Genomic DNA, 25,525 nt, shown 5'->3' on the forward strand with positions numbered 1-25,525 from the left:
CTCAATGTTTCTTATGACATGGTTTAATTGAGCTTCTATTCTACTTAATTTGACTCTTGCCCTAAACTAATTTGAAATTTTTGATAAACAATGTAGATAAAATGAATATATCATGGTGGGGCTTAGGGTATCACTAGGTACCTGGTCTCTTTTTAAGGAATAGGAGGAAAGGGGAAAAAAAAAATATAAAAAATTGTTCTAAAAACTTAGTCTACTTTGCTTACAAGGTGGGCTATTATTGTTTGTTAAATAAAATCTTCATTTTTCATTGATTCCAGCTTCATTGCTTGTGCAAAGAGGCTAATGGCTTGATTTTCTTTTCCTTGAGTGATCTTCATTGGCCTGATTTTTATTATCTTCATTGCAACTAATATCATTCTTGCAGCTTGTATATAACGTTTATTGATATGCATTGACTAGTATCATGGAAATTCATGTGGATTGGAATTAGTAGATGTGTTTGACAACTTATAATTGAGATTATTGGAATTCGGGAAATCTATAACAAAAATCACAAAATTGTGTTTGGCGACATGCACTTGTGAATGATGGTAAATGAAATTTATATGAAATGGAATCACATGATGTTAGTGTAGTTTTGAAAAACAATAATTTTTAATTTATTTGATGTGCATTGAATTAAAATGCACTCCTTTGGCATAAAATTATTGTTGAGACTTTCAGAAGATTATTGGGTTACTTTCACATATCAAGAGCCAGATAAGTGAGACTTTCATAAGATCTATTTCCTGCATTGCCACGCTGCATCATTTTAACCATTGAAACTAAAATATATGATCACAAATACTCAATAGGAAACCACGAGAAAATGTTGGAGATGAAACACTCACCATTTAGTTTATTGTGGGGTACATTTAGCCATCCAAACTATTCATCTAATATGCCTCATGAGGATGACAAATCTGTTAGAAAAAAAAAAAAAAAAACCTACTAGTACTTTTTTAATCATTATAAAACTCTGTAAATAAATCCCACCATTTTAAAGGAGGTCAGACAACTTCACACCAATAATAAAAAATCCCACCATTTTAAAGCTTAATCAAACAACTTGATATGAATGTAGACATTTCAGGTATAAATTCTCTAGAGTTGCTCACCTAAGGGTAGATCAACTTCAATTGAGGGGTCAACACCTAACAAGAGGTACTGCACATGGAGTAGTACTTGGTTGTGATCCCAAACCAGTGATGAGGGTGGGATCTAGACCATAAGGCTCACCTTGATATATGTATTAAATATCCACTTTTGCCTGTTTTGCCAACTTATTTTAAGACATGGTCTAAATTTTGAAGCAATGTAAATTTAAAGAAGATCACATTGTAGGAAGCAATGATCATTGACCATTAAAAGCTTTTCATGGGCCACAAAAAGTTATGGATAAAGCAATATTTGTTTTGGTTTTTTTTTCATTTTCTTTTTATCCAGCTCCATGTTACCTTATCAACGGGTTGGACGGCTAATAAACATTGCAGTGATCAAATGACCATCATTTTTTGTTGTGTAGCCTATCTTAAATTTGCATGTGCTTCAATTTCGGGATTGTTATGGGCAAAAATGGTTTGACCACTTATAAGGTCAACTTGGACTCACGAGTATGTGCTTCTGAGTTGAAGAGTTCTAAGACATTTATCAACAAATCATTTTGGTGAAGGGTAGACACCTTGTACTCCTGAGCCTAGTACTTGACACCATATGCTTTCGAGACTCCGACTAAACTTATATGTTCGAGCATGGACCAAGCTTATTTGTTCGAGCTCCGACCAAGGTTATTTGCTCAATCAGTCAAGGGTTTAGCTCAACTCAGCTTCATCTTGTTCGATCGAAGGATCCAACCCAGATCGGCCTCGACCATCCGCTATGTGATTCTAGGGTCAATTACGTCGACTCTTATCACTTGCATAAATTTTGCATGACGGTTGAGAAAATCATACTAAGATTACGCTTAAAATTAAGAATCGACTCTTGCCTACCTACACTATAAATAGAGGGTTCATCTATATGATAAGGTACACATAATCTCTCACTCAAAACCTCTCGATACTATTAGATTCAGATTCTTAGTATATATAACTTTGGCATTGAGAGGTTCCTTACCCTGGCAAAAGTCTCCTTTATTTTCTTTTTGTGCAGGTGTTTAAAGGTCTAATAGCTCAATAGAAACAGACCAAATTCTTACATCAATATGGACTATGCATTAAAATAAGCTGGCAAAATAAATGAAAAGACCTGGATGCCACAACTAATAAATCCAGGTGGGCTCTACATTCAGGGTCCCAAGCACATTCTGGATTAACAGGCAAATAGTGTTCATGTACATGGATGCACGGCGTGCATTTTATGAGCTTTTAAGTTGTTTTTTCCACCTTAGAGAAAGTAACCGTAGCAGGTACCTATCACGAGGTTGCCAGGTTAATACCGAAGCGAAACGTACCATCTCTTGGAGTGCGTTCACCGACGAAAACGAATACATAACTAATGGGCTATTTTTTTCTTTTTTGCTGACAAAATGACTTAAGTTGTATAAAATCCACTCTGTCCGTCACATACACCACTCCTTACTGGGCCTTGATACCAATCTGCGTGTCTTGATCCTAATCTTTAGGGCAATTCACCACTAAAATCAAACCTAAAATCTCTAAGTTCACTAGCATGGCCAACATCAGTTTTGGAATACTGCTATTTTTAGATACAACTTTTATCTTGACGAGGGGCATCGGATGAATGGATTGGATGGGATATAAACACTACGGTGGGTCCCACGCAATCTAATGGTGCATATTTCTTCTGTTGTTTCTTGTGGTGTGGCCTACCTGAGTTCTAAATGATCATAATTACAAGTGTCGATGGTTAATATAAGGTTGAATAATTGATGGACAAAGTGGATCTCACACACATGGCTGTTGGCATGTAAAAGTGAGCCGGAGCATTTAAGGGGCGTCCGGGGGCAGGGAATTCAATAGAATTATATTTAGCTGTTTGTAAATTTCATCTGACATTTGGAGAGGATGAGAAATGCTGGGATTAAGTGGGATGGAATTGAATTTGGTCCCAATTATTCATAGATTTTGAAATCCATTACATATTTAAGCCCACATTGATGGATGTGTTTATCCATGCCATTCATTCATATACAATGTTTACATAAGACATTCTACTTTATAAACGTGTACATGTGAATGATATCCGCCGTGAATTTGGTCCCTTAATTACAATTTCATGGTCTATTATCAAAGAGGATTTTGCTTAATCAAATGTTTTACTTAATAAGAATTTTATCTCAAATATGAAATTAGATGGTTAAAATAGGTGTATTTCCATACATAAATCATTGTGCAATAACGAAGTTAAGCCCATATAATACAATTGGATGCCATCTTATTCTACGGACCACACAGGCCCAGGTAACAGGCCACGGAAGCACGTGTGCTGACAAAACTTCACCGTGGCCCACCTTGATGTATGTATTTTATATCCACACCGTTCATCCGTTTTTTCAGGTTATTTCAGGTTAAATCTCAGGTGAACCATACCATAGTAAACAGTGGTGATTGAACGCCCACCATCAAAAGCTTACTGGTGCCTAGAGAAGTTTTAATGGTAAATTACCACTATTTGCAGAGCTATGGTAAACTTCAGAATTTGATCTTCTTCATTTTTGGGATCGTATCTTAGAATTATCTTGAAAAATGGATGGACGGAGCGGATATACATTAAATAAATTAAGGTGGGCCCCACAGTCAGGGCCACACCGTGTTGGGTGATGCCAGGGCCGCATCTAATTCGCTCCCCGAACGAGAGGGTATTTATGTAATTTTGAAAATATCGTCCCGCGCTTTCCTGTGGTATCTGACAATATTCCGTCTGCGGGCGCAGGACTCTCCCGCCTAATTTCCTAGAGTCTCGTGCTTTGGATCCCAACCCCAACGAGGAGAGAGAGAGAGAGAGGAGAGAGAGAGAGATTAAAAATGGAAAATCATCGATTCCTGGCTCTATTTAGGTGGGTTTGCAGGGTTTTCGCTCTCTTCGGACACTGTCTCACTCCATTTCATGAATGCCCCTTTTCTAGGGTTTCTGAAAGCGATTTCTTCACGGATTTGAAGCGATAGAGGCCTTTCCTGGGTTTCAGATCCCTTTTATTCAGACGAGATCTCGAGCTGTGTGGAGCTGGATCGGTCTCTTGAAAGGTTTTAGATCATTTTTTGTTGGATTTTTGGGGTTTCTGATGCTATTTCATGGATTTCATGTGAGATTCGTAGGTTTTTAGTAGCCAGAGATCTGTTGAAGGAATGTGGGTTTGAAGATGTTTGAGCTTTCTAGGGGTTTTTAGCTTCATAGGACTCTGCTTTTTTTTTTTTTCCCCTTGTTTAAATAGGTTTCCAGGGTTTTAGAAATCTCAGTGAAGTGCGGTTTCTGGAAGGATGCTGGGTTCTCTGTATTTTTGAGCCCTCTGTGGTTCTGGAAATTTGTTGTGTTTAATCTTCGTATAGTTTTGGATTTTTTTTTTCTCTCTCCGAAGAAAGGTGATTTTTGCATGTTTTGAGGTCTCTATTATTTCAGAAACCCCAGTTTTTTCAGTTGAAAGAGAAGGAAAATGGAGTTCTTCAAAGTGAAGTTCAAAAAGTCTCAAAAATTGAACGAAGAGAAGGACCCGGAAAGTAAAGAGGCGCCACGGGAGGAATCGAGAAATTTGAATGGAGATGATTTTCCCAAAGCAAATGCGGCTGATTTGCCCAAAGCAAATGCAGCTGATTCTGCTGGGGAAATTGAAGAAGACGATGATGATGACGATTTCATTACGAATGAGGTGAAGAGGCGGATTAAGGAGCTCAGGAACAAAAGTTTCATGGTGCTGATACCCGAAGAGTCGTCTCCGGAGGATGAGGAGGAGGAAGAGGAGGAGACAAGCTCGAGCGGATGGAGGGAATCGGAGGCGGAGGACAGGTACCCGTGGTGTGGGTTTGATACTTTTTATGATAAGTACTGCGAGCGGATGCTGTTCTTCGACAAGATGAGTGCTCGGCTGTTGCAGGAAGCTGGTAAGCTTTCCGGGACTTTAATGGTTGTTTTGTATGATGCTAGGCCGGAGTTTCTGTATAGCTATGCCCCACCTTTCAGTGATCCAGCGTGTTCATCTGTTGTGCACAACCATGAATGGACGATTGATGGTAAGTTTTCTCTATCAAACAATCCGAGCCATCCGATTTGTGGAGTTGTGTTCTGTTGCTTATGGACTATAGGCTGTATTTTACTTCTGGTGGTCCATTTGCATGTGGATAGTCAGATGGATGGGATTTGTCTGAGGGGGGTTTTAATTCGCATTGCCTGACCATGGTGGGACAGCCAGATAAATGGCCTGGATCGCTGAAAGGTGGGTCCTATATGGAAAGCTAGTCTAAACTAAAACGCCCATGGCCTTGACAGGCATTGTTTATTTCCTTGCTTTAATAATGTGGCTTGCATTTTAAACAATATCCTTGTTATTCTTTATCAGTCGACAAAAGAGGTTTGCTACAATGCGTCCTAATCTATCGTTATTTGTATGTTGGGACTGCATAAGCTTTTCCATAGGGTTGAAGCTCTATAGAGAGACAATTCCCTAGTCCCCCAACCCCCATAGAGACTCCATACTTACTTTGAGTACCTCTTTCTAAAGAGCGCCATCCTCCTCTCCGAACCTCCAAAACCATTTTCCAAGTAAAGTAATGTTTATAGCTCTAAGGTCCTTTATCCCAGCACCTCCCTCATCATAAGGTTTGAAAACCTCGTTCCAATTGAGGAGATGGGACCTTTTCTTGTCATCCGCACCTTTCTACAAAAAGTCCCTCCCGAGCTTCTCAAGTTTGGAAAGCACCAATGCCAGGCATTTAAACAACGACGTAAAGTATAAGGGAAGACTAGAAAGAGCTGCTTTGATAAGAGTAATCTGGCCACCTAGTGAGGGATATCGATCTCTACAATGAGCAAGCATTTGCTCGACTCTTTCCACCACCTTATCCCAAAGATGCCTTGATGGTTTTCCCACACAAAGCGGAAGACCCATGAAGGTGGTCGGAAGAGTTCCCGCCTTGCAACCAAAGATGCTGGCCATCTCCTCCACTTCCTCATCTCCATCCTCATCCCGAACATCTTTCTTTTGAGTAAATTAACTTCAAGGCCCGACACGACCTCAAATTATTTGACCAAGGTCCTAATTTTGTTTACCATAGTGGTGGAAGCATCGCAAAAGATAAGGGTATAATCCGTGAATTGCAAATGAGAGATGGGCTGGGACCAAGGTGTTCGGTATCTGTTATGATACGTTGGTAAAGGTCGATACGTATAGGTAATGGCCATGATCGTTACGTGATATGGGGGTGAAATGGGGCGGTTGGTTTTTTTAAATTGTATCGGCTATTACAGTGGTCATAAAGGCCATTATGGGGCATAATAATAGTCGAAAAATCATAACTTTTTTTATCCTATTTAAATTCAAATTTCTCCTCATTTTTTCACTTTTCTCATTCCAAAAATTCTCTTAGATCATTTTCCAACAGATTGCAACCACTCTTACTATACTTTTTAAGATTAAAATTGTAGATTAAAGTAATTTGAGTGAATAGACGCTCTTGAGTTTTTTTTTTTCTTTCAAAAAATTGAAAAAGTTGTATTTATGCATTTTTAATGATTTTTAGTTTTGATGTTTGATTATGATGTGTAAACATTAGAGACATAATTATATTCACAAATTTACTAAACAACCTAATACAATACTCTCACAAAAGAGTGGACCGATACACTACCATAAATTTGTTCAAAACAAAAAATGGATACATATTTGCAATATTTACATTATTCTAAATTTTTTAGAATTTTTCGAGCAAAAGAAAAGTTTCAACTGTTACGGGGGTTGTTACGCCTCCGTATTGGCCGTCACGGCCAATTCCCATATCGGTAATGGTGGTGACCGTTACGGCCACTGTAGGATAGGACATACTTCCAACCAAGAAGCCATGAATAAAGCCCTCCTCCTGAGCCCTATGAAGCATTCTTCCCAAGGCTTCCATCTCCATGAGAAAAAGAAACTGCGATGATGGATCCCTTTGCCTTACACACCTCAAGCTTTTGAAGAAGCCTTTTAGAGACCCATTTATGAGAGCCGAGAAGCGTGTCACGCTAACACACTCCTGAATCCACTACTTCCATTTCGACCCACATACCATCCGATTCAACATGTAATCGAGAAAAGACCAATCAAAATGGTCATAAGCCTTCTTAACGTCTTGTTTGCAAGCAACGCCCCTCACACCATCTTTATGCCTTGAGTCAAGGCATTCGTGAGCAATTAAGCAATATCTAAAATTTGCCTACCCGGGATAAAAGCACTTTGATTATCGGTGATGACGTGACCAATAATGTTCTACAGCCTTCACACCAACACCTTTGCTAAAATCTTATATGGGTTCTCTACAAGACTTATGACAACTGTCCCCTATCATAGAATTCTGACATAAAGTTCATTATCTCGCTTTTAACCATTCCCCAAAAGTACTAAAAAAAGACCATCAGAAAGCCATCTGGACCTGACGCTCAATCTTGTCCTAGTGAATCCACGACCACTTTGACTTCTTCCTCCGAAAAGTGACGCAACATGCTGCTCGGAAAACCAATAAAATGCGAGATAATCCAACTTTGGTCTCGCCCAAGTCTCCCTACACAACAATTTTTTCAGAGTAAGGGAATTATCCTTGATCTTCTGCCAATGGGAAGTTCACCTGGTTGAATGGTTGAGCTCGACCAATCATGTCCATATTCCATAATTGATCATTTCCTTGTCTCCTCATACTGGTTGGGCCTGTTTCCACCGGCTTCTCAAAGGGTGCTCTTGAGACCAATGTTTGATCACTGTCTGAGACCAATAAACAACCAAAGCCACCTAATCCGCATAAGTAAATCTCCAGATTGACTGAATAAGCTTATGATTAAATGATGGCACCTTCGTTTCCTGAAAAGAAATCAACTGTGCTTTATACCGCTTACAGACATCCTTGATCTAAGACCTTTTTTGCTTATTTCCTAGACCCCTCACATTCCAAGATATGAACATCATTTAGAAATAGACCTGCCTCCTTTTCCTTTCCCGCTCTCCCTTGTCGAACCTCTAGAGGGGGATGGATTGAGAGTAGAGGATAAACTGGCCAGTTCTCTACAAGTTCTTGAAGAACGAATGACTTTCTTAGGAGACCTGACAAGATCCTTCGGCTTGCCGCATTCTTCCACGACCTGGAATAGGGCATGATAATCCTTAAGCCGATCACCGAAGGACATGCCGGTCAGTTGCTCAAAGTGTCCCAATGCTTCCCGTATCCATCGATTTTCCTGAACCACTTCCACCAAGTCGGCCCATTTCGGTTCCACCCTTTGCTAAGTAGAAGGGGATCATTCTCCACGGCAGCCACCACTTGTAACGGGAAAACCTTAGGAGGATGATCAACGCTGGGATCATTGTCCTGGAACAATTTAGCCATCTCTTGCATAGCCTCAGATTCTTGGATACCCCTACCATATTTAATGACCCACTCGGAGTCTACATCTCTAGGGTCGAAGGAAGATGCACTTTCGACAGAGGAGACTTTAGCCGACTAGAGAAGTTTTAGAAGAAGGCTTCTTTGGAAATGTGAATCGAGTCTAATTTAAAAGGGGAAAAAATTGATTCGCACGTGCTGGGTCTTAAGTAAGATTGCACATGCGATGGGCTGAAACCAAGCTCCACACAAGCGGGCTCCTCGTACTTGCTCCCAATGAGAGTGGAGGCAACATCTACCTCCAACAGTGACCGATCATTTGGGCCACATGTCAGCAGCTTATCAATTGCAAGCTCTCCCAAACTAGGAGGTTTAGTAGGCTGTTCAGGGTTCGAGACAACTGCTGACCCTAAAAGCATCGAGGTGGCAACCGACAATAGTCTTGACTTCGCCACACCTGGAGGCTCGGGACCAAACCTAGTCTTCAAACCTGCCGAAGTAGGTTGAGCTGCGGACGAGTCGCCAAGTAACCCCGAAGCCTAGACGTGTGTCGACACCCGCACCGTAGGAGCATCGCCCTCGTACGGCTTAAGCTGGCAATTAGCTGGCCAAAGATGCTCCGCTTGCCATGTGTCACCAGCTAGCTCCCTTATGCCGCTAGAGCATTGAAATGGTACTCCTTCCCTACGCTCGCCTGAGAGGACCTTCGATGTCGGGAATCTGTCTCGACTCTAGTTGGTTACTCCGTCCAACTTTTGCGAGACTCGAACCGAAACTATCTCATCCCCCACAACTAGGGATACTTTCTTTAGAGAGAGCTTCTTTCGAGACCTCCTAACACAGACCCTGCCCCACCTCACTTCTGCCTTAGAAATGGTGTCTGGATCTATGAAGATCACCTTGCCAAGCCATTTGCCAATGAGGGTATACCCATTTGAATCCTTGTCCGCTAGTTAGCTCTCATCGGGCCAAAGCGGGCTCGTTGGATTGCAAGGGAATGGCCTCCAAAGCCTCTCTCGTTCAACTCCTTGAGAGGCCGATCAATTTCTTCCTCTGAAGTGAACCGAACAAATGCAAACCCTCGAATCTTGCTTGAGCCTTTGCGCATGGGGACCACCACTTCACAGACATCCCTAACTTGCTCGAAAACTCTACGAAAGTTCGTCTTTGACTAGTTCGAGGGAAAGTCACCGACAAACAAAGTTGGTAACACCGATAGAGGCTTGCCTGAGTGGTCTTTGCCTCCCACCGCTTGCTTACCACTCCTTCCTACGAAGTCCACCCCTCATTGTCTCTCTGAGGAGTGAAATCCCTTTTAAAATGATGTGCTTTCGACGTTTCGCTATCGAGATTGGATCCTACTGGATCACTGTCCATTCGATCTCTTGTATTGATGTAAATCTTCTGATGGACAATCCTCTCCGTCTTATGTGTCGCCTTTTAAGCGCCCCACATGTGCCACATTCAATCTTTGAGTGCCGTTATGCAACTTGTGTGCCAATATGTCAATGTGCACACTGTCTATCTTCAAGCGCCCTATAGGCCCACATGTGCCGCCATCAATCTACATGCAACCCAACTGTTGCCCACGTGCCAATAGGCCAATGTGCACTTGCTCCACATGCCAAATGACACTTGCCCAATTTTGGTGGTGTTTGACAAACATGTAGGAAAATGTCCAAAGAAGTTATCCGGACAATGTCGTGGACATTATGTTCAAGACAACATCTTAACTAGGTTGAATCATGCTTCAAACTAGGTTGGCTGACTTGCTGAGTTCGCTTCGCACTCATACGAGTCAACCCTTTGTTTCGACCAGAAACGAAAAGCATTTGATTCAGGGGATTATCTTGCTTAATAATGACAGAGAAAGAATAGAGAAAATATTCATCACATTTATTCATTCTGAATTCATTACATCCTTTTGATCCTTTGATTCCAGAATAGAGTTTTTATGACAAAAAGTACAAGTGCTGAATGTACTCGAATATAAATTTCGGTAGCATTTCGGCTCATATCATTCATGTTTCCATAGGAGATGAGTTGTGCGGATCTTCTCCAAGCACACATCTTCCTTCATTGACACAATAAAAGAATCCCAAGACTCCCTGAAGAATTTTGGAAGGACGAGATATTCCGGAAAAATGACATAATGTCACTTCACACATCATTTGTGCAACCCACAAGGAGTAGCGCAGTTTCGCCTTCTCTCCTCTCTCCCTCTCCAGTACTTGTCAGAGGCACTGGTCTTTTGGAAATTTGATCCCTCAAATGAGGGGGTAGAGGGGTATTTATAGGCTTTCGCACGTGTGGGCCCTCCAATCCCGTGCTATGGACCTCACCTCGCACCGCTTCATAAGCTTCAATCCAACTGTCCTTTTGGAAAGTAGCGCGGGCCAGTGCAACTATGCTGCGCAACTCATGAAATCCGTGCAACTATGATGAGTTACGCAGTCCGGTGCGCAACTCATGAAATCCGCCCAACTCATGGTCCGTGCAACTTGTGATCCGCGCAACTTACGGTCCGCGCAACTTGTGATCCGCGCAACTTAACTTCTCTTTTACTTCAATCGTCAACCTTCCTTCTTTGATTCCTTTCCTTAACCAAAATTTATGCTCCAACACTGCGTAATGGGCAGGGTTGCATATCTTGGATCCTTGATGCGCAGCAAACCAAACTCCTATCGACCCATGTATTTTTTGTGCCCCAACAGATGCCCCCTCGATCCTTCTTTGATTGATTTATGAAATTAAATGGAGGATTGATCTTCCTTCTGTACAAAAATCCATTTACGTCGAATAAGGATTCTTCGTGAAAATATAGTTGGTCGCATAACGGAGAAGGATTGCCTAAACAGAGAATTGAAGAGTCGAGCTCAAAAGAATTAAGCTCGGAGGAATCGTGTTCTAATGGATTGCTGTCAAACGAATCATGGTCGAAGGAATCGAGCTCAAATGAATTACGGCTGAAGGATGACTGGATGATCGTGCTCGAACGGAAGACTGAATGCCCCTAGTCAGAAGCACTAAGTGAATGTTTCAATAATGAGGATAATGCAGCAACAAAAGCACTTTGTGTTCATAGCGGTCAATCAGATAGAACGCCTTTCTACAAACAGGGCCACAATTGGATCTTCTATAGTTTTAACTCCTTTAGTCGCACAATTCTCTTTTCATCGAAACTTGCCATTGTAACAACTGTGGCGACTCCATCTTTGAGTAACTCGATCGAATAACTGTCTTTCAATGCTGCTCCTGCTGCAACAATCTCTTCGATCAACTCCGGCGACTCTTTCTTTGAACTCCGTGGCTAGGAAATTGTTCTTTAATGTTGCTTTTACTACAACAATCTCTTCAATTGTCTCCTTTATTCATGGTCTGCATAATCTAAGATTTCGAATGGTAATCTTTCCTGTCAAATTAATCGGAATTAGTATCTCAAGATATCATAATTTTCCAATTTAGTTCCACGAAGTATTGATAATTTTGAAATATATTGAAAGCTTTTAGAATGATTGTAATATTTGCAATATGATAATGATTTGGTCATTCCATCTTTGTGCTTGTCAGCATGCTTTGCATTGCATTTGTTGTATTCTTTGTTCATTATATCGTGCTTTCGAAGATGTCATTTCCGTCTCTAAAGGTTCAACCACTGAGTCTTTCCTAGTTTTTGCTCTTTGACATTTCTTCATAAGCTGGCTAGAAGTGTATTTTCCTTGGACCTTTGCTGATTTAGAAAAATAGAGAACACTTCTTTTCATTTACTAGCTTTTCGGAGGATATAGATGTTATCGACGATGATTCCATATCTTTTGGCAAACATTCATTCCTTGTTTCCATCAGGTCCATTACTTTTTCATTAAGAGAAGGTAACAAGTTCTGGTGAGAACCATATTATCCCAGCCGATTTGCTCGTCAATTTGGTTTTGATCAGACAGTATCTGAGACTTGCAATATCATTACTAGAACAATGAGAAGTTATGACATCGAATCATATAACTGGGCTTTGATATGGAGGCAACTTTTGAATGTCAATACTGGATCTCACTTCATAATTCCCGGCTATAACTATCCAGTCCATACTTCTTATTGTTGGATGCGTTGGTGTGTTCATCAATGTTATTTAGTGTGCAATTATTATCCAGCAGTCTATGCGATACATATTCTTCCGCCGCACGTAAGAAATTACGCCCCCACTGTCCAGGTCAGCTTTACATAAGGATTTCTTTGGAAGATAATACTTGCGAAGCAAAGCATGCTGCTACTCTTGAAAGATGGATAGCACTCAGCGTTCCTTTAAGGATTTAAAGAATACATCTGAGTCATCAGGCCATCCGGAAGAAAATGATAATTGGTTGCTATTTTATTCTTTGTCGCCTTTGAGAATTTTGCGAGATAATATTTATTCATCATCAAGAAGGCAAGAGACAAAGACCCCTTGGCTCTTGTCAGAAGGATAAATATACTTTTGACTGAACACATTTTGACTGGACATGACTAGACTTGACTTGACTGGATTTAACTTGATTGGACTTGACTTGACTGAACTAGACACTTTCACACACAGTTTAAGCTCTTGAGTAGTTGGAGCGATCACAGTTTTTTAGACTCATGAGTAGTTGGAGTCGGGTCTTACGCGAATGGTCTTTGTAACTCTTATGAGTTCGCTGGATTTATGACAATCGGGGAGTTCACAAACCACAATCCATCAGAGGGGCCCAATGAACCTACCGTGGCAGTGAACTTAGTGGGTTTCACGCACAGGGTTGGCCACAATAATTCTCTAGAGTTCACGGGGCGCGCAGGGCTACCTTCCGGTACCAAATCTAAGGCCAACAATCTAATGAGGGGTCATTTTTCTTCAGAGACTTGTTCTCATGAGTTGCAACTGAAATCAAGCCAGGGATCTGGGGAGTCATCTTGCTTCAGAGACCCACTTATTATTCGTCTACAAGGTCAGACCCATTCACGAGAAGGCATTTTCTCGCCAGCCCTCGGGACGCTATCGGAAACTATACAAACGGCATGTCTTACGTGATTGCTTCATCAACTGCCTGCATGGGTGCATGTGATGCTCTTTGCGAGCTTTTTTAGGGCTGCAGGCTTCTCACTGCTTCCCGAATAATTTTATATATTGCCGATGATAATAGGTTTTATGCGTAGTTGGCCGTATAGGCTTGGCTCCGCCGCCGTAAATGATAAACTGTCGTTGCTGTCGTAGGACTTATACGTGGTTGGCTTTATAAGCTTATTCCATTGCTGTAAATGATGAATCGCCATCGTTGTCTGTCGTGAATAATGAATCGCCATCGTTGATGTTATATGTGGTTGGCTTTATAGGCCTTGTTGAAGATGATAAATCAATAATTGATATATCATCATTGCTGATGATATTATAATTTTTTATGATTAGAATAGTGTATCAGCTTGGCGATGATATCAATTTCGATAAATTTTGATAATAGAATGGCCTTTGTGTCAGCGATGGTGATGGCGATAATCATTGGCGCTTGGCGATGATATGGCGATAATCATTGGCACTTGGCGATGATAGACGATCATATCAATCTTGATATTAGCGTTTGGCAATAATCGGTGATTAACTTGATATGCTTGAAAATCTGCCTTTTATTCAGAATCGCGAAGAATACATGGCATTTGCCTTTTCAGGCTCTTCCGTTATTTTACTTGTATTGCCCCCTTTTGATTTGAAAGTATTATGCTGATAATCTTCAAAATCAAAACCATGATCATCTTCAAGGATGACATATCTTGATGGACTGAGCATTGACAGGTGTATATATCGATGAGAATTTACTTCCCCAGCGAATATGCTTATCTTACGGCTTCATGCTTCGATCAGAAAGATATGAAGAGTCGCGTCTTTATTAGAATGCTATTTTTCTTTCTGTCCAATGACTATTTTCAATCGGGATTATACACCATTACCTTCTCTCTTATTTCATATGTCTTTCTTATAACAATTTCACCATCGTTAATCATCTTTTGTAGAATATTCTACAAGACGAAGCAATTCTCAGTTCGACGTCCAAGAAAATGATGATAATAGCAGTAATCATTTTCTCTTATTTTCTTCATTTCCTTTGAATGTTTTGGCCATAGTAGTTTGATTTTCCCCGCAGCCAATAATTGATTCATCATGGGAAGCATATCATCTTCTTCGAATGTATACTTTTCGTAGTTCTTGAATTGTCAAAATCTTTTCTTTACTTTCTCCATTGTATAACTGCTCATATTTCCTTCATCAGAGTTTTCTTGTTCAACTTGATAATTCTTCACAATCAAAACTATTTTACCTTTAGGCCGTAGTAATAATTTGATCGCCATAATACTCTCGGGCTTGAGCATTATCATATAATAGTTCAACTGTAGTAATGATACTGGCTCCAATGTTGACCTAATTTGATTCTCCTGGAAGATATCGACATGATGCCTACAAGTCTTTCAATAGACTAATGAATTCGTCATCTGATTCATCTTCTCATTGGCGAGCAGAGGCTAATTCAGTCAAACTAACTTCTTTGTCGGAAGAGAAGAAGTTTTCTATAAAAATACTCTGCATCTGTTCCTAAGTATGAATAGATCTTGGGATTAAAGCCGAATACCACCTGAAGGCTTTCCCTGTCAGAGAAGACTAAATAAGTGCAAACAATACCGAGAAACTCTAGAGAAAATTTCCATCATTATTATGAAGTGCATCATATGTTCTTCTGGGCATCTGTTCCCAAGTTTGTATTGATTCTGGTGCTAGGCCAGAATACCATCGAAATGCCTTATCTGTCAAAGAAGACCCGAACAGTCGCAAGCAGTATTAGGGAATAGTCGAGAAATTACCCATAGACGTGATGAAATACATCAAATGTTCGTCTGGGGACCTATCTCCGCTGAATTTTTGAAACTCAGGATGCTTGAAGTTAGCTAGAAAAGGTATGTCTTCCACCTCTCTCGGATATGGTGTCCGGTATCGAAACCTTCCTATGCTATCGCGTTCCCTTTCCATCCTAAGAGCTTCTGCAACCACCTGTCGCACTTCTTCTTCGGTTATTACTCTCGCCACGGGAGTGGATCCGCGTGATCCTGCTCTTGGTGGTTGAGAACTGTTGTTCTCGTTCATTCATAACAGCCATCATTGAAGGTGCTATTATCTGGGCTACGTTATGCGCGAGAGTAGCCAAAGCCTCTCAAAGGTTCCTGCATTCTTCCATCAATGTCTTCTGCGCTTGGGCCATTTCAACCATACGATCCTCAATAGTAGGCGGCGGATCTTTACTTGTCCTGGCCATGCATACTGCGACTTCTCCGTTCCCTGACGAAGCGGTCATTGGGGTGTAATGGGAATATGCCAATGTAATGGGGCTTATTGAAAATGGGGTTTTATTCGATTCTTTGGTACTTCCATAGAGTTTGGCCAATTGTGATACGACTTGAGGTGATACACTCTGAGGTGATACATAGATTGGTGGACTTCCCATGGGTGATTTACCCTTCTGTTTCTTCGTCCATCGGACACTTGCAGCAGGTAGAGCAAGGAAAACTCGTGATATCGGCGGGGCCGAAGATTTTCTAGGATATATTGCTGGGGGAGCAAGTTAAGGATTTTTCCTTGCTGCATTTCGTGTCACTGGTCCTCTGGTTTTCAGTGTTGATGGACTCGTCCTAGCTGTTGCGATATTTTGGGCCTTCGACCTTTGGCGTGACACCATGATTTAGTCATTTTCGTTTTCTTGTGCTATTGGAGAGACTGTTATGACTCCAACAGTGATTCGAAACTTGTCCTTTTCGTTTGATGCAAGCTGTTTCTGCTGGACCAAGGGCTGGTTACGGGCATATTCCACCACAAATCCTGTGGGTGTGAAGTAGAAGGTTGTTTCGCTTGCAACAACTGCCATTGATTATAGCTTGGATGTGTATATCGTACTATAATTCTGTTAGAGGCACGAACGATATTGATTAGTATATATTTGCGAATATACTCTATCCTGGAGATGAAAGGAAGGATGTTCCCATTGAGAGTCGCCATTTTGGCGTCCAATAAGATGCTAAACAATGATGAAATTCTCCAGATTGTTCTTCAGTCAATACTAAGTAAGATAGAAATCCCCAGCAGAGTTGCCATTTTGTTTCGAGAAGAAATGAAAACATTTGATTCAGGGGGATTATCTTGCTTAATAATGACAAAGAGAAAGAATAGAGAAAATATTCATCACATTTATTTATTCTGAATTCATTACATCCTTTTGATCCTTCGATTCCAGGATAGAGTTTTTATGACAAAAAGTACAAGTGCTAAATGTATTCGAATATAAATTTTGGCAGCATTCCGGCTCATATCATTCATGTCTCCATAAGAGATGAGTTGTGCGGATCTTCTCCATGCACGCATTTTCCTTCATTGACACAATAAAAGAATCCCAAGACTCCCTAAAGAATTTTGGAAGGACTGGAGATATTCTGGAAAAATGACATAATGTCATTTCACACATCATCTGCGCAACTCCTTGACGAGTTGCGCGGTCTGGCCTTCTTTCCTCTTTCCCTCTTCTCACTCCAGTACCTGTCAGAGGCACTGGTCTTCTGGAAATCCAATCCCTCAAATGAGGGGGCATGGGAGTATTTATAGGCTTCCGCATGTGTGGGTCATCGAATCCCGTGCTGTGGACCCCACCTCATACTGCTTCACAAGCTTCAATCCAATTGTCCCTTTGGAGAGTAGCGCGGGTCAGCACAACTATGATGAGTTGTGAGGTCCGGCGCAACTCTTGAAATCCGCGCAACTTGTGATCCGCGCAACTTGACTTCTCTTTTCCTTCAATCTTCAACCTTCCTTCTTTGATTCCTTTCCTTAACCAAATTTTATGCTTCAACACCGCATAATGGGCAGGGCTGCCTATCTTGGATCCTTGATGCGCAACAAACTAAACTCCTACCGACCCATGTATTTTTTGTGCCCCAACACCCTTATTGGGGCACTGTTGAGTCGAAACATGTGTAGGCTCAGGGGATGTCATAATTGGACACCTCATGGACGAGTTTGACCAATTTTTGAGTGATTCAGTGACCTGTCCGAGTGAGAAGAACCAAGGGAGTTGTGATGAAGGAGAACTGGAGGAGGGAAGACTAGGCAAACATCTCTTGAAAAACCTAGAGAGGAAAATACCTTAATTTTCGTATAAATTACAAGTTTTCGGAGAATAGAGAACTCAAGGCTGTTAGGAAAGAGTAGAGAAGAGCAGAGGGAGGAAATGGTAGATTCAAGAGATGGTGATATGAATGCATCGGGCAGGAAATGTTGAGGGTTTTAAGAGGAACTGTTGGATTTGAGACATGGCTAGAAATTAGGGGTGCTAGAAAATGATGGAATTGAGATGAATTTTTCTTTTGAGAGTGAGAGGTTCAAGCAATCCAATTTTTTGAGGGCAACTTAGTGATAGGGGTTTGCACGGTTTCATTGGATCAATTTGAGTTAATATATGCCATGCATACCATTTCTATGTGCCTATGCGTCAAATGTCACAGGCTGCAAAAGTATCAAATTAGTCCCTTCTCGTGGTCTCGTCTCTATTAAACATGACTTGTGGACTTTTTAAGTAATTAGCTCTTGTTAATGTTTATCCATAGTTTATATAATTTTATGATTGTTTAATTAGAAAAAAATGTGACTTGCCCAAGTTGCCACTTTGACACACCCAAGTCAATTTTTGTGGGCCAACTGAGTCAAGTCTGAGTCTTGAGTTTCCAATCTTGCTTCAACCTTGTGCTTTCACTCCTACTTTGAATTGTGTTGTGCTCCCACTCGCACTCTTCCTAGCTCATTATATTTTGCTAACATTTTGAAACAGGTGCTTCCCCAATCCCACACTTGAATCTATAGCTGTTTTGCTTCATGCTTTGCACAACTATGGATAGAAATTTTGCTGCATCCAAATTGGTCCTGGAAGGACTTGGATCAACGTGGTGTGAATGGATATGAATGATTGTTCAGTTTCTGGGACAAGGCTATGATGTAGACACAATCTTGACCCAGATCTGAAAATTACTATTTATGAAAATATAGAAGCATTCTTGTCTTAGATCCAGCAGTTATTCATGCTTAGAACTCAGGGAACATATTCTCCAACATCTGTTGAAATTTCATGCTTCCGTTACATTTTTGAATGATGTCTTAGGCCCTGTTTGGTAGATGCTTAAAATTTAAAATGGAGTTGATCTCATTTTAATTAACAGTAATTGTGTAGAAATCAAGATCTAATACATAATTAACTAGTTTGATTCACTAATACTTAATTACTGTTAACTAAAATAGTTTGACTCATTTTTTTAGGTGTCTGCCAAACAGGGCCTTATGTTTCTTTGAGTTGAGCTCTCGAGACAGTTTTGACTTTGTGCTGGCATGTTTTGTTAAATTGCAACATTCAAACATGAAAAAAAAACATTTTTTTTTTTCCATCCAGAATATCTTCAAGTGTAATATTGGGGCTGGCTGGACATTTGCATGTTAATATTCTTGGTTCATGTCTCAGCATCTTCATCCAGATTTTCCAGTTCCAGCACTTGTGTATTCACCATCATTGTCATCATCACCCGTGTTTTCCTAGCTATCTGGTGTTTGGCTTGTCCAGCATTGTCGTCATCATAGCCTTGCTGGCACTTATGTTTGCTTACCAAATTTTTCCTCTGCTTGAGTTGCTTGATTATTGTGAAGAACTGCAGTTTCTATTTCTTCACAATAACCCAACCCTTTTCTCTTAAGTACAGGCTCATGGAATCCTTCAACCCCCTCGCCAAGGTCTGCATCCAAGAAGCTGGCATCAACCCTTCGCAGCCTCTCTTTTAAGAAGCGGGAGGATCTTCAGGAGGATAGCGAGCACTTGCAGCAACTGCAAGATGACCCCTACCAAGATATTGAAACAGCTTATGTGGCACAAATTTGCTTAACATGGGAGGCACTCCATTGTCAGTACATGCAGCTGAGCCAGAAAATCTCATCCCAACCAGAAAATCCCGCCTCTTATGGCCATGCTGCTCAGAAGTTTCAGCAATTCCAGGTTCTATTGCAGAGGTTTATTGAGAACGAGCCCTTTGAGCAAGGTCACAGGGCAGAGATCTATGCCAGAACAAGAAACTCGTTGCCCATGTTGCTTCAGGTTCCAAGCTTTCTAGGTAAATGCCATGAGAGTTATTTAGAAGGGGTTCCAAATTCTGAACAGTTCTGAAACCCTTCAGGGACATGGAGTGATATTGGCTACTCCAATTAAGACATAGCAAACTATAAAAGAAATAAATAGATTTTCATAATTGATCAAATGGTTCCCTAGAAATTTATTGTGAACATGCGGACCTTGGTTTTTAGAAGTTGTGTTTTTGACTTTTTTAACCCCTTCCTGCATAGTACTCACAGGATCATTTGATTCCTTCCCCATCTGTTAATATGCTTACTTTAGATCTATATAGTGTATGAAGTGTGGATATATTTGACTGGGATGTATTGCCTGGTATTGTGAGGCTGTATTTCTCAACTCTCTTTGTTTTGGTTCCCCAGCCAAAGAAATGAACTATCCAAGTGTTTTTGGATGTGTTTGTTTTGCATGAACTGCGACTCATACTCATCCAGTATGCATCACCCAATCTGGCTGACATGCAGAGATGGCAGGATGATCCGAATCGATTTGCTTGGCACTTCGCTGATCATGGTGAAAAGATGAAGCTGACCATTGATTGGTTGAGTTGAACGTGGATCACTGACTTTAGTTCAACCATCCATTTGAATGTCACCAATCAAGTGTTTGTGTAATCCATTTCCAAGGTAGCGCCTAGAAGATGAACAGTTCTGATCCATTCTACAATCTATGCATGTGGGCCCCATATGGAGACAAATGTTGATTAGCATGGTACTTGCCAAAATGAATTTGGATGTGAAATATATCCCAAGGTTGTTATGCCTGTTTAATATCGTGGCATTTCTGTTGAAATTTGTATGTAAATCCACAAAACTGATTCTTTCTCAATATGATACTTGATCATGTGTTAAGGAAATATGTTCCATGCGAAGGCAACGCAGATTTCCTTGTTCTTATAAATTGATGTGAATGCTTTGTGAAAATTTCAGGTTCTGATCAGAAAGAACAGGAAGAAGAAGATTCAGGCATGCTGGTCCTTGCCAATGATTTGATAAAAGTAATCGAGAACTCAATCATGACCTTTCTCCTTTTCCTGAAGTCTGACAAGAAGAATTCTGGTGGTGTTCTGAATTTATTCAGAGGGAATAACCAGGCTGAAAATTCTCTTCAACAGATACAAGCCTCTCTAGACAAGGTATTTTGCAAGTACAATTCTTTTCATGAACCAAATATTCTCTGAACAGTTTCGACCACCAGCTGACCAAGCAAGTAGAGAATGACATGTGCACATGAATCTTCCATGATCTATGAATGGGATTGTTACCCCTAGCATTATTACTTCTGCCATTATTTAAGAGGAAGTATAGGTTCTTGATGCATTAGAATGCAAATGGTGCGTCAGTGTGCACTGTTGCCTGTTATTTGATGATCCAAATTCCAGAGCAGTCTGATGGCTCCCACTGTAGATGGGGATCCCCCCCCCCAAAAAAAAAAAATTTTAAAAAAAAAAAAAGAAGGGAAAAAAAAGAAAAGAAAAATGTGTTTGGAAGATCCTTACCATCCAATACTGACAAATCAGTAGGTTTTTATGCATCGTAATGTGAGTAGTGTCTTGATGCTGTGGTACACTTGGGGCCCAACTATTAACTAGCTGGGTGCTTTCAAGATGAGGGATCCTTCCAGAATCTCCTGAGTTGGAAGATGTTTGATTGGTGGTCAACAAATGTGGTTAAGAAAGCAATACAGCAACAATCCAGAAAAGAACAGATGCTGGATGGTTAGTGTCTTCCAATATGTAATGTTTATGGGTGTTGGACATCTGTGGTGGGGCACCTAATGTGGGAGGTTGCATTGGGATGCTATTCACTTTCTAATGCATCAGGACCCCAATAATTTCTCTGATAGCTGTCCTTTCGCTGCTCTGTTTCTTGATTAACGAAACTATTTGCAGGCCGCTGATCTAAGGGTTAAGATCTTCGGATCAGGAAGGTTCTTGGGTTATCACCAATCCACAGCGAGGTCCATCAGGTCAATGGTCTCAATCATCAAACGATGGGCCCATTTGCATTAATTGGCACATCAGGATACTATCAACGTGCTGATGCATCAGTACTCCATAATATTCCCTCATTTGAATATTAATGGCATCCAATCTTCATTGCTCTCCATTGTATATTTTAGTTTGCACAACCAATTGATGCTATTTACCTTTTGAGGCATTAGGATCCTATGATTTCTGTCCTTATCAACGGTTAAGATCTTCCGGTCAGCGACGGTTTTGGATTATTGCTAATCCATGGTAGCCCCATCTGCTCGGTGGTCATAATCAAACCTTTGCTTTTGGTTAAAACCTTCCCACGTCCTCTGATAATGCATCATTTGCCACTTGAGAAACTTATGGCCTGGAAAAAACTGCCCCGTGGTGTTCGCATTATGTATAGAAACAATTAATTTACTGCAACTATCCCTGACCCCATTTTGTCATAAATAAGGTGTATGATTCCATGGTTTTTATGTGACAAGAATGATTCCATCTTTCAAAATTTGCCATCTTGGACATCAATACCTCTGTTAGGAGAGAACCTGGACTTGGTTTTTTTGGGGCATTACTTGTGTGCTATTTGTTTGGTGTGCATTACTATCTGTCTTGGTTCACTTTTTTTGTTTTTTTCTTTCTAATATGCATAAATAACTTCTCCTTTAGTAATGCCATTAACTGGAGCACATGTCATTGGAGTCGGGTTTGGTTCAGGCCGAGCTGAACCCATTTGCTAAACATGCCTAGAAATCTAGCCCAAGCCCAACCTGTAGCCTGACCCAAGCCTACCCAACTCACTCGAAATCCATCAAGCCCAAGCCAGACCCAACACATTTAACTCGAATCGGACAGACTTGATCAACTCAACCTGGTGTGCCCGCATGTAGTGAATTGATCAACTCATGCCGATGAAAAGCTTTATTTATGAAAGAAGCAACTACTCTACAAACGCTAGGCTGAGCCTATACACCTATACTCTAGCTAATGCATCCTCCGAATTTGCCTCTGTAAAAATTAGAGAATCACAACCTCGAATCTCCTTCCCAACTCTCTTATCTCTTCAATCCAGTTTTACTTGTATCCATGGTTGGGGTGGATTTTGGCTGAGGTGAAAAGCATACAAGCTTTAACACCTGAGAACTAATTGGGACTGTCTTGGGTATGTACAAAAGGCTTGGGCTTGAACCTAGATGCTTATGTAGCAGGCCGTTCTGGGCCTGGGCGTGGGTTTCTAGCTTGGGGGCTGGGCTTGGTTTTGCTCACTCCATTGGGAGCAAGAATAATTGCTTACATATTGTATTACATTTGACAACCCCCTCGGTGAATGGACTCAGATGTGGGTGCATTGTGGTGACATTTCCTCATGCATCTACTGTAAGTGTGGTCATGCCTGCATGGATAATACTGTTTCATTTTCCGTCGGTGGAGTCTGGAAGACATACATGATTGTTTGTAGAAATGCATTTTTCCATACTCGAGGTGCCATAATCTGCATGTCTCTGCAAGTATTGCTTTTGCTTTCGATAATACTGATAAATGCATGTTTTGTTGATGTTGGGTGTTGTCCTGTGCTTTATTTTCTTATTGTAGAAGGAGGTTAAGCTGAAGGAACTGCGAAGAAAGAATAAAGGACGGAAGAAGAAATCATGGCCCACGACGCTGGAGCAAGTGGAGCTATTGTTTGGCCTTATTGATGTTAAAGTTGTGTCGAGGGTCCTCAGAATGGTGAAGATTAGCAAAGAACAGCTGCTCTGGTGTGAAGAGAAGATGAGCAAGATTGATGTGTCAGAGAGCAAGCTACTGAGAGATGTGTCTCCTGTCCTGTTCCCTTGTTGAATGGTTAGCTATTGCTTTCCAAGTAGGGAGTCCTCCTATAAAAGAAGACGACAGGGGGGCTCTTGCCTATCCTGCTTGCCCTTTCTGCCGCACCACCTGATGATCTAGCCGTTCATCCAGAACTCTCACCATAGATCGGCAACATGGAAAGATTCTTACTGTCGATAGATTCTCACTGTCCATACAAAGGCGAATTGTTAACAATGGTCCAGATCCTATCTGGTGGTGAGATATTTTCAATGTGTTTGACTACAATGAGACATTCCAGATGCATTGCCTTGATGATGGTGTGGTGGGGCAGAAGGGCCAAGCAGCATGGGTTAGCCTCCTTGGCAATTTCACCTCTTATAAATGATGTTGACGTTATGCAAATATAGATACATATGTAGATGGGTGGGTGGATAGATTTACTGTCCAGGTTATGTTCATGGCCAAACAAGGGAAAATTTTGTGGGTCTGTCTGTCGTTTCTTTCCCCCAAACAGACCATCATTGCAGACATTGCTATTTAGCTGTGTGAAACATTTATTTCTGAGATTTTTGCTTATCTCAGGCAACAATTGGCATCTAGGAGATGATAGGGTAGAACCAGAAAATGGTGGAGCTCTCTTTCTCGAGTCAGTACACCGAGCGGAGCGGTGAGTCTATTGGGACCATCCGTCTAGCTATTCCAATCATGGATGGCTTGAGCTTTGACGAAGCACTAGTTACTTCCTTTTACGTCCATTGCTTGGATGGTCACTGGTCGGATGGCTAGGGTCATCCTATGTGTGAATCTTTTAACTATTACCTTATATAGTAGTGCCCCGAGATCAAAGGGTTCTGATTGATGCATCGCCCTGCCTTCTGTGTGCTGTGGGGATATTGCTCTACCAATGTCCGGGTTCTAATGGCTCTACTGTATCATCTCCTTTGGCATCTACATGGATGTGCTCACCTGTGGGAAGGCTTCCCTTTTGTTTTTTGAATTTCTTGTTTTAATCTGTAGTTGAAAACATTATAATACGGGACATGGCCTACCAGTAGATGTTCTTGCCCTTTTTTTGAAAAAAGATTTGTGGAGAAGATGCAAAGGTCATGTATGGCATACATGGGGATGGAGTCATTAGATTAGTGTCCCCAAAACAGGTGACGAATTGGTGCTTTGTGGCAGTCCAGCAGGGAATCTGGGCTGCTCATCCAGTGGGCCAGATTTAGGGTTGGTCGTGTGACACCAATTGAAGAATCTAATCAGAGTTTATTATTCCAAAACAGTCAAAGTTCAAAAAGTTGTGTCCCATGTCTCACGTGGTGCTGATCCCGACTGTTTATCCAATTGCCCGTACTCCTGATGAGGATGACTGGATCTTTGGCTTTCAGTTAGATGTCGCAGTCTTTCTTTTACTCCCTCTTTGCAGGACATTTGGTGAGGGGAAATTTTTTGGGTAGGATTTCTCTGTTGAGGATGTTTAAGGGGCATGGTACATTCATGGTCGGGCCCATCAGGCTCTTTGGACTGCATAATTGTGGATCCAACTTACAGAAACTGAATTTTGTGCATGAAATTGTGCCTCTCTGATGCATTCAGCCTTTTGTACCAGGACAAAAATTGGGCACTGCCCCTGCAGCATTTTCAGCCTTTTGTACCAGGACCCTGGATTGGGTACTGCTCCAGTAGGTATGGGCATGATGTGGCGGAATTTGTTTGGAATTGGATGGTAGGTCATTGTTAGAGATAGGTCCATACAAAACATGTTTTAGTGATTCTAATGGTGAATAGGTACTTGACCGTCCAATCTCATAAGAGTAGCCAGCTGTCTAATAAAAATTCCTGTGCAGGAGCACTTCTTGACCGTCCGATCTTGTAACAGTAGCCAGCTGTCTAATTATTCCTGTGCAGGAGCAGTTCCCAATGGACGCAGATTGTGATTGCAGGGATCAAAAGCTAGGTAAGGCTCACCATGATGCTTGTGAGAAATCCACCATCCACATTTTCTCGTTGTGAGTCAT

At 41.2% G+C, this 25,525-nt stretch overlaps 1 protein-coding gene across 1 annotated transcript; it reads left to right on the forward strand.

Moving 5' to 3' along the window:
* Positions 1-3,886: 3,886 nt before the first annotated feature.
* Positions 3,887-24,081, forward strand: LOC131217437 (uncharacterized). Its single transcript, XM_058212358.1, has 4 exons — positions 3,887-5,057; positions 19,302-19,706; positions 20,653-20,858; positions 23,292-24,081. The coding sequence occupies exons 1-4, from the start codon at positions 4,613-4,615 to the stop codon at positions 23,535-23,537; spliced, it is 1,302 nt and encodes a 433-aa protein (XP_058068341.1). The 5' UTR covers positions 3,887-4,612; the 3' UTR covers positions 23,538-24,081.
* Positions 24,082-25,525: the final 1,444 nt, after the last annotated feature.

The sequence above is a fragment of the Magnolia sinica genome, chromosome 10 (genome assembly GCF_029962835.1).
Source record: "Magnolia sinica isolate HGM2019 chromosome 10, MsV1, whole genome shotgun sequence".
Classification (NCBI taxonomy): Eukaryota; Viridiplantae; Streptophyta; class Magnoliopsida; order Magnoliales; family Magnoliaceae; genus Magnolia; species Magnolia sinica.

What these genes read in the sequence shown, in the direction of transcription:
- LOC131217437 (XM_058212358.1), top strand. Translation starts at nt 4,613, where the DNA reads ATGGAGTTCTTCAAAGTGAAGTTCAAAAAGTCTCAAAAATTGAACGAA. An exon ending in TCGGCTGTTGCAGGAAGCTG is followed by an intron (nt 5,058 to 19,301) that starts GTAAGCTTTCCG and finishes TCTTAAGTACAG; the next exon opens with GCTCATGGAATCCTTCAACC. An exon ending in TACAAGCCTCTCTAGACAAG is followed by an intron (nt 20,859 to 23,291) that starts GTATTTTGCAAG and finishes TTCTTATTGTAG; the next exon opens with AAGGAGGTTAAGCTGAAGGA.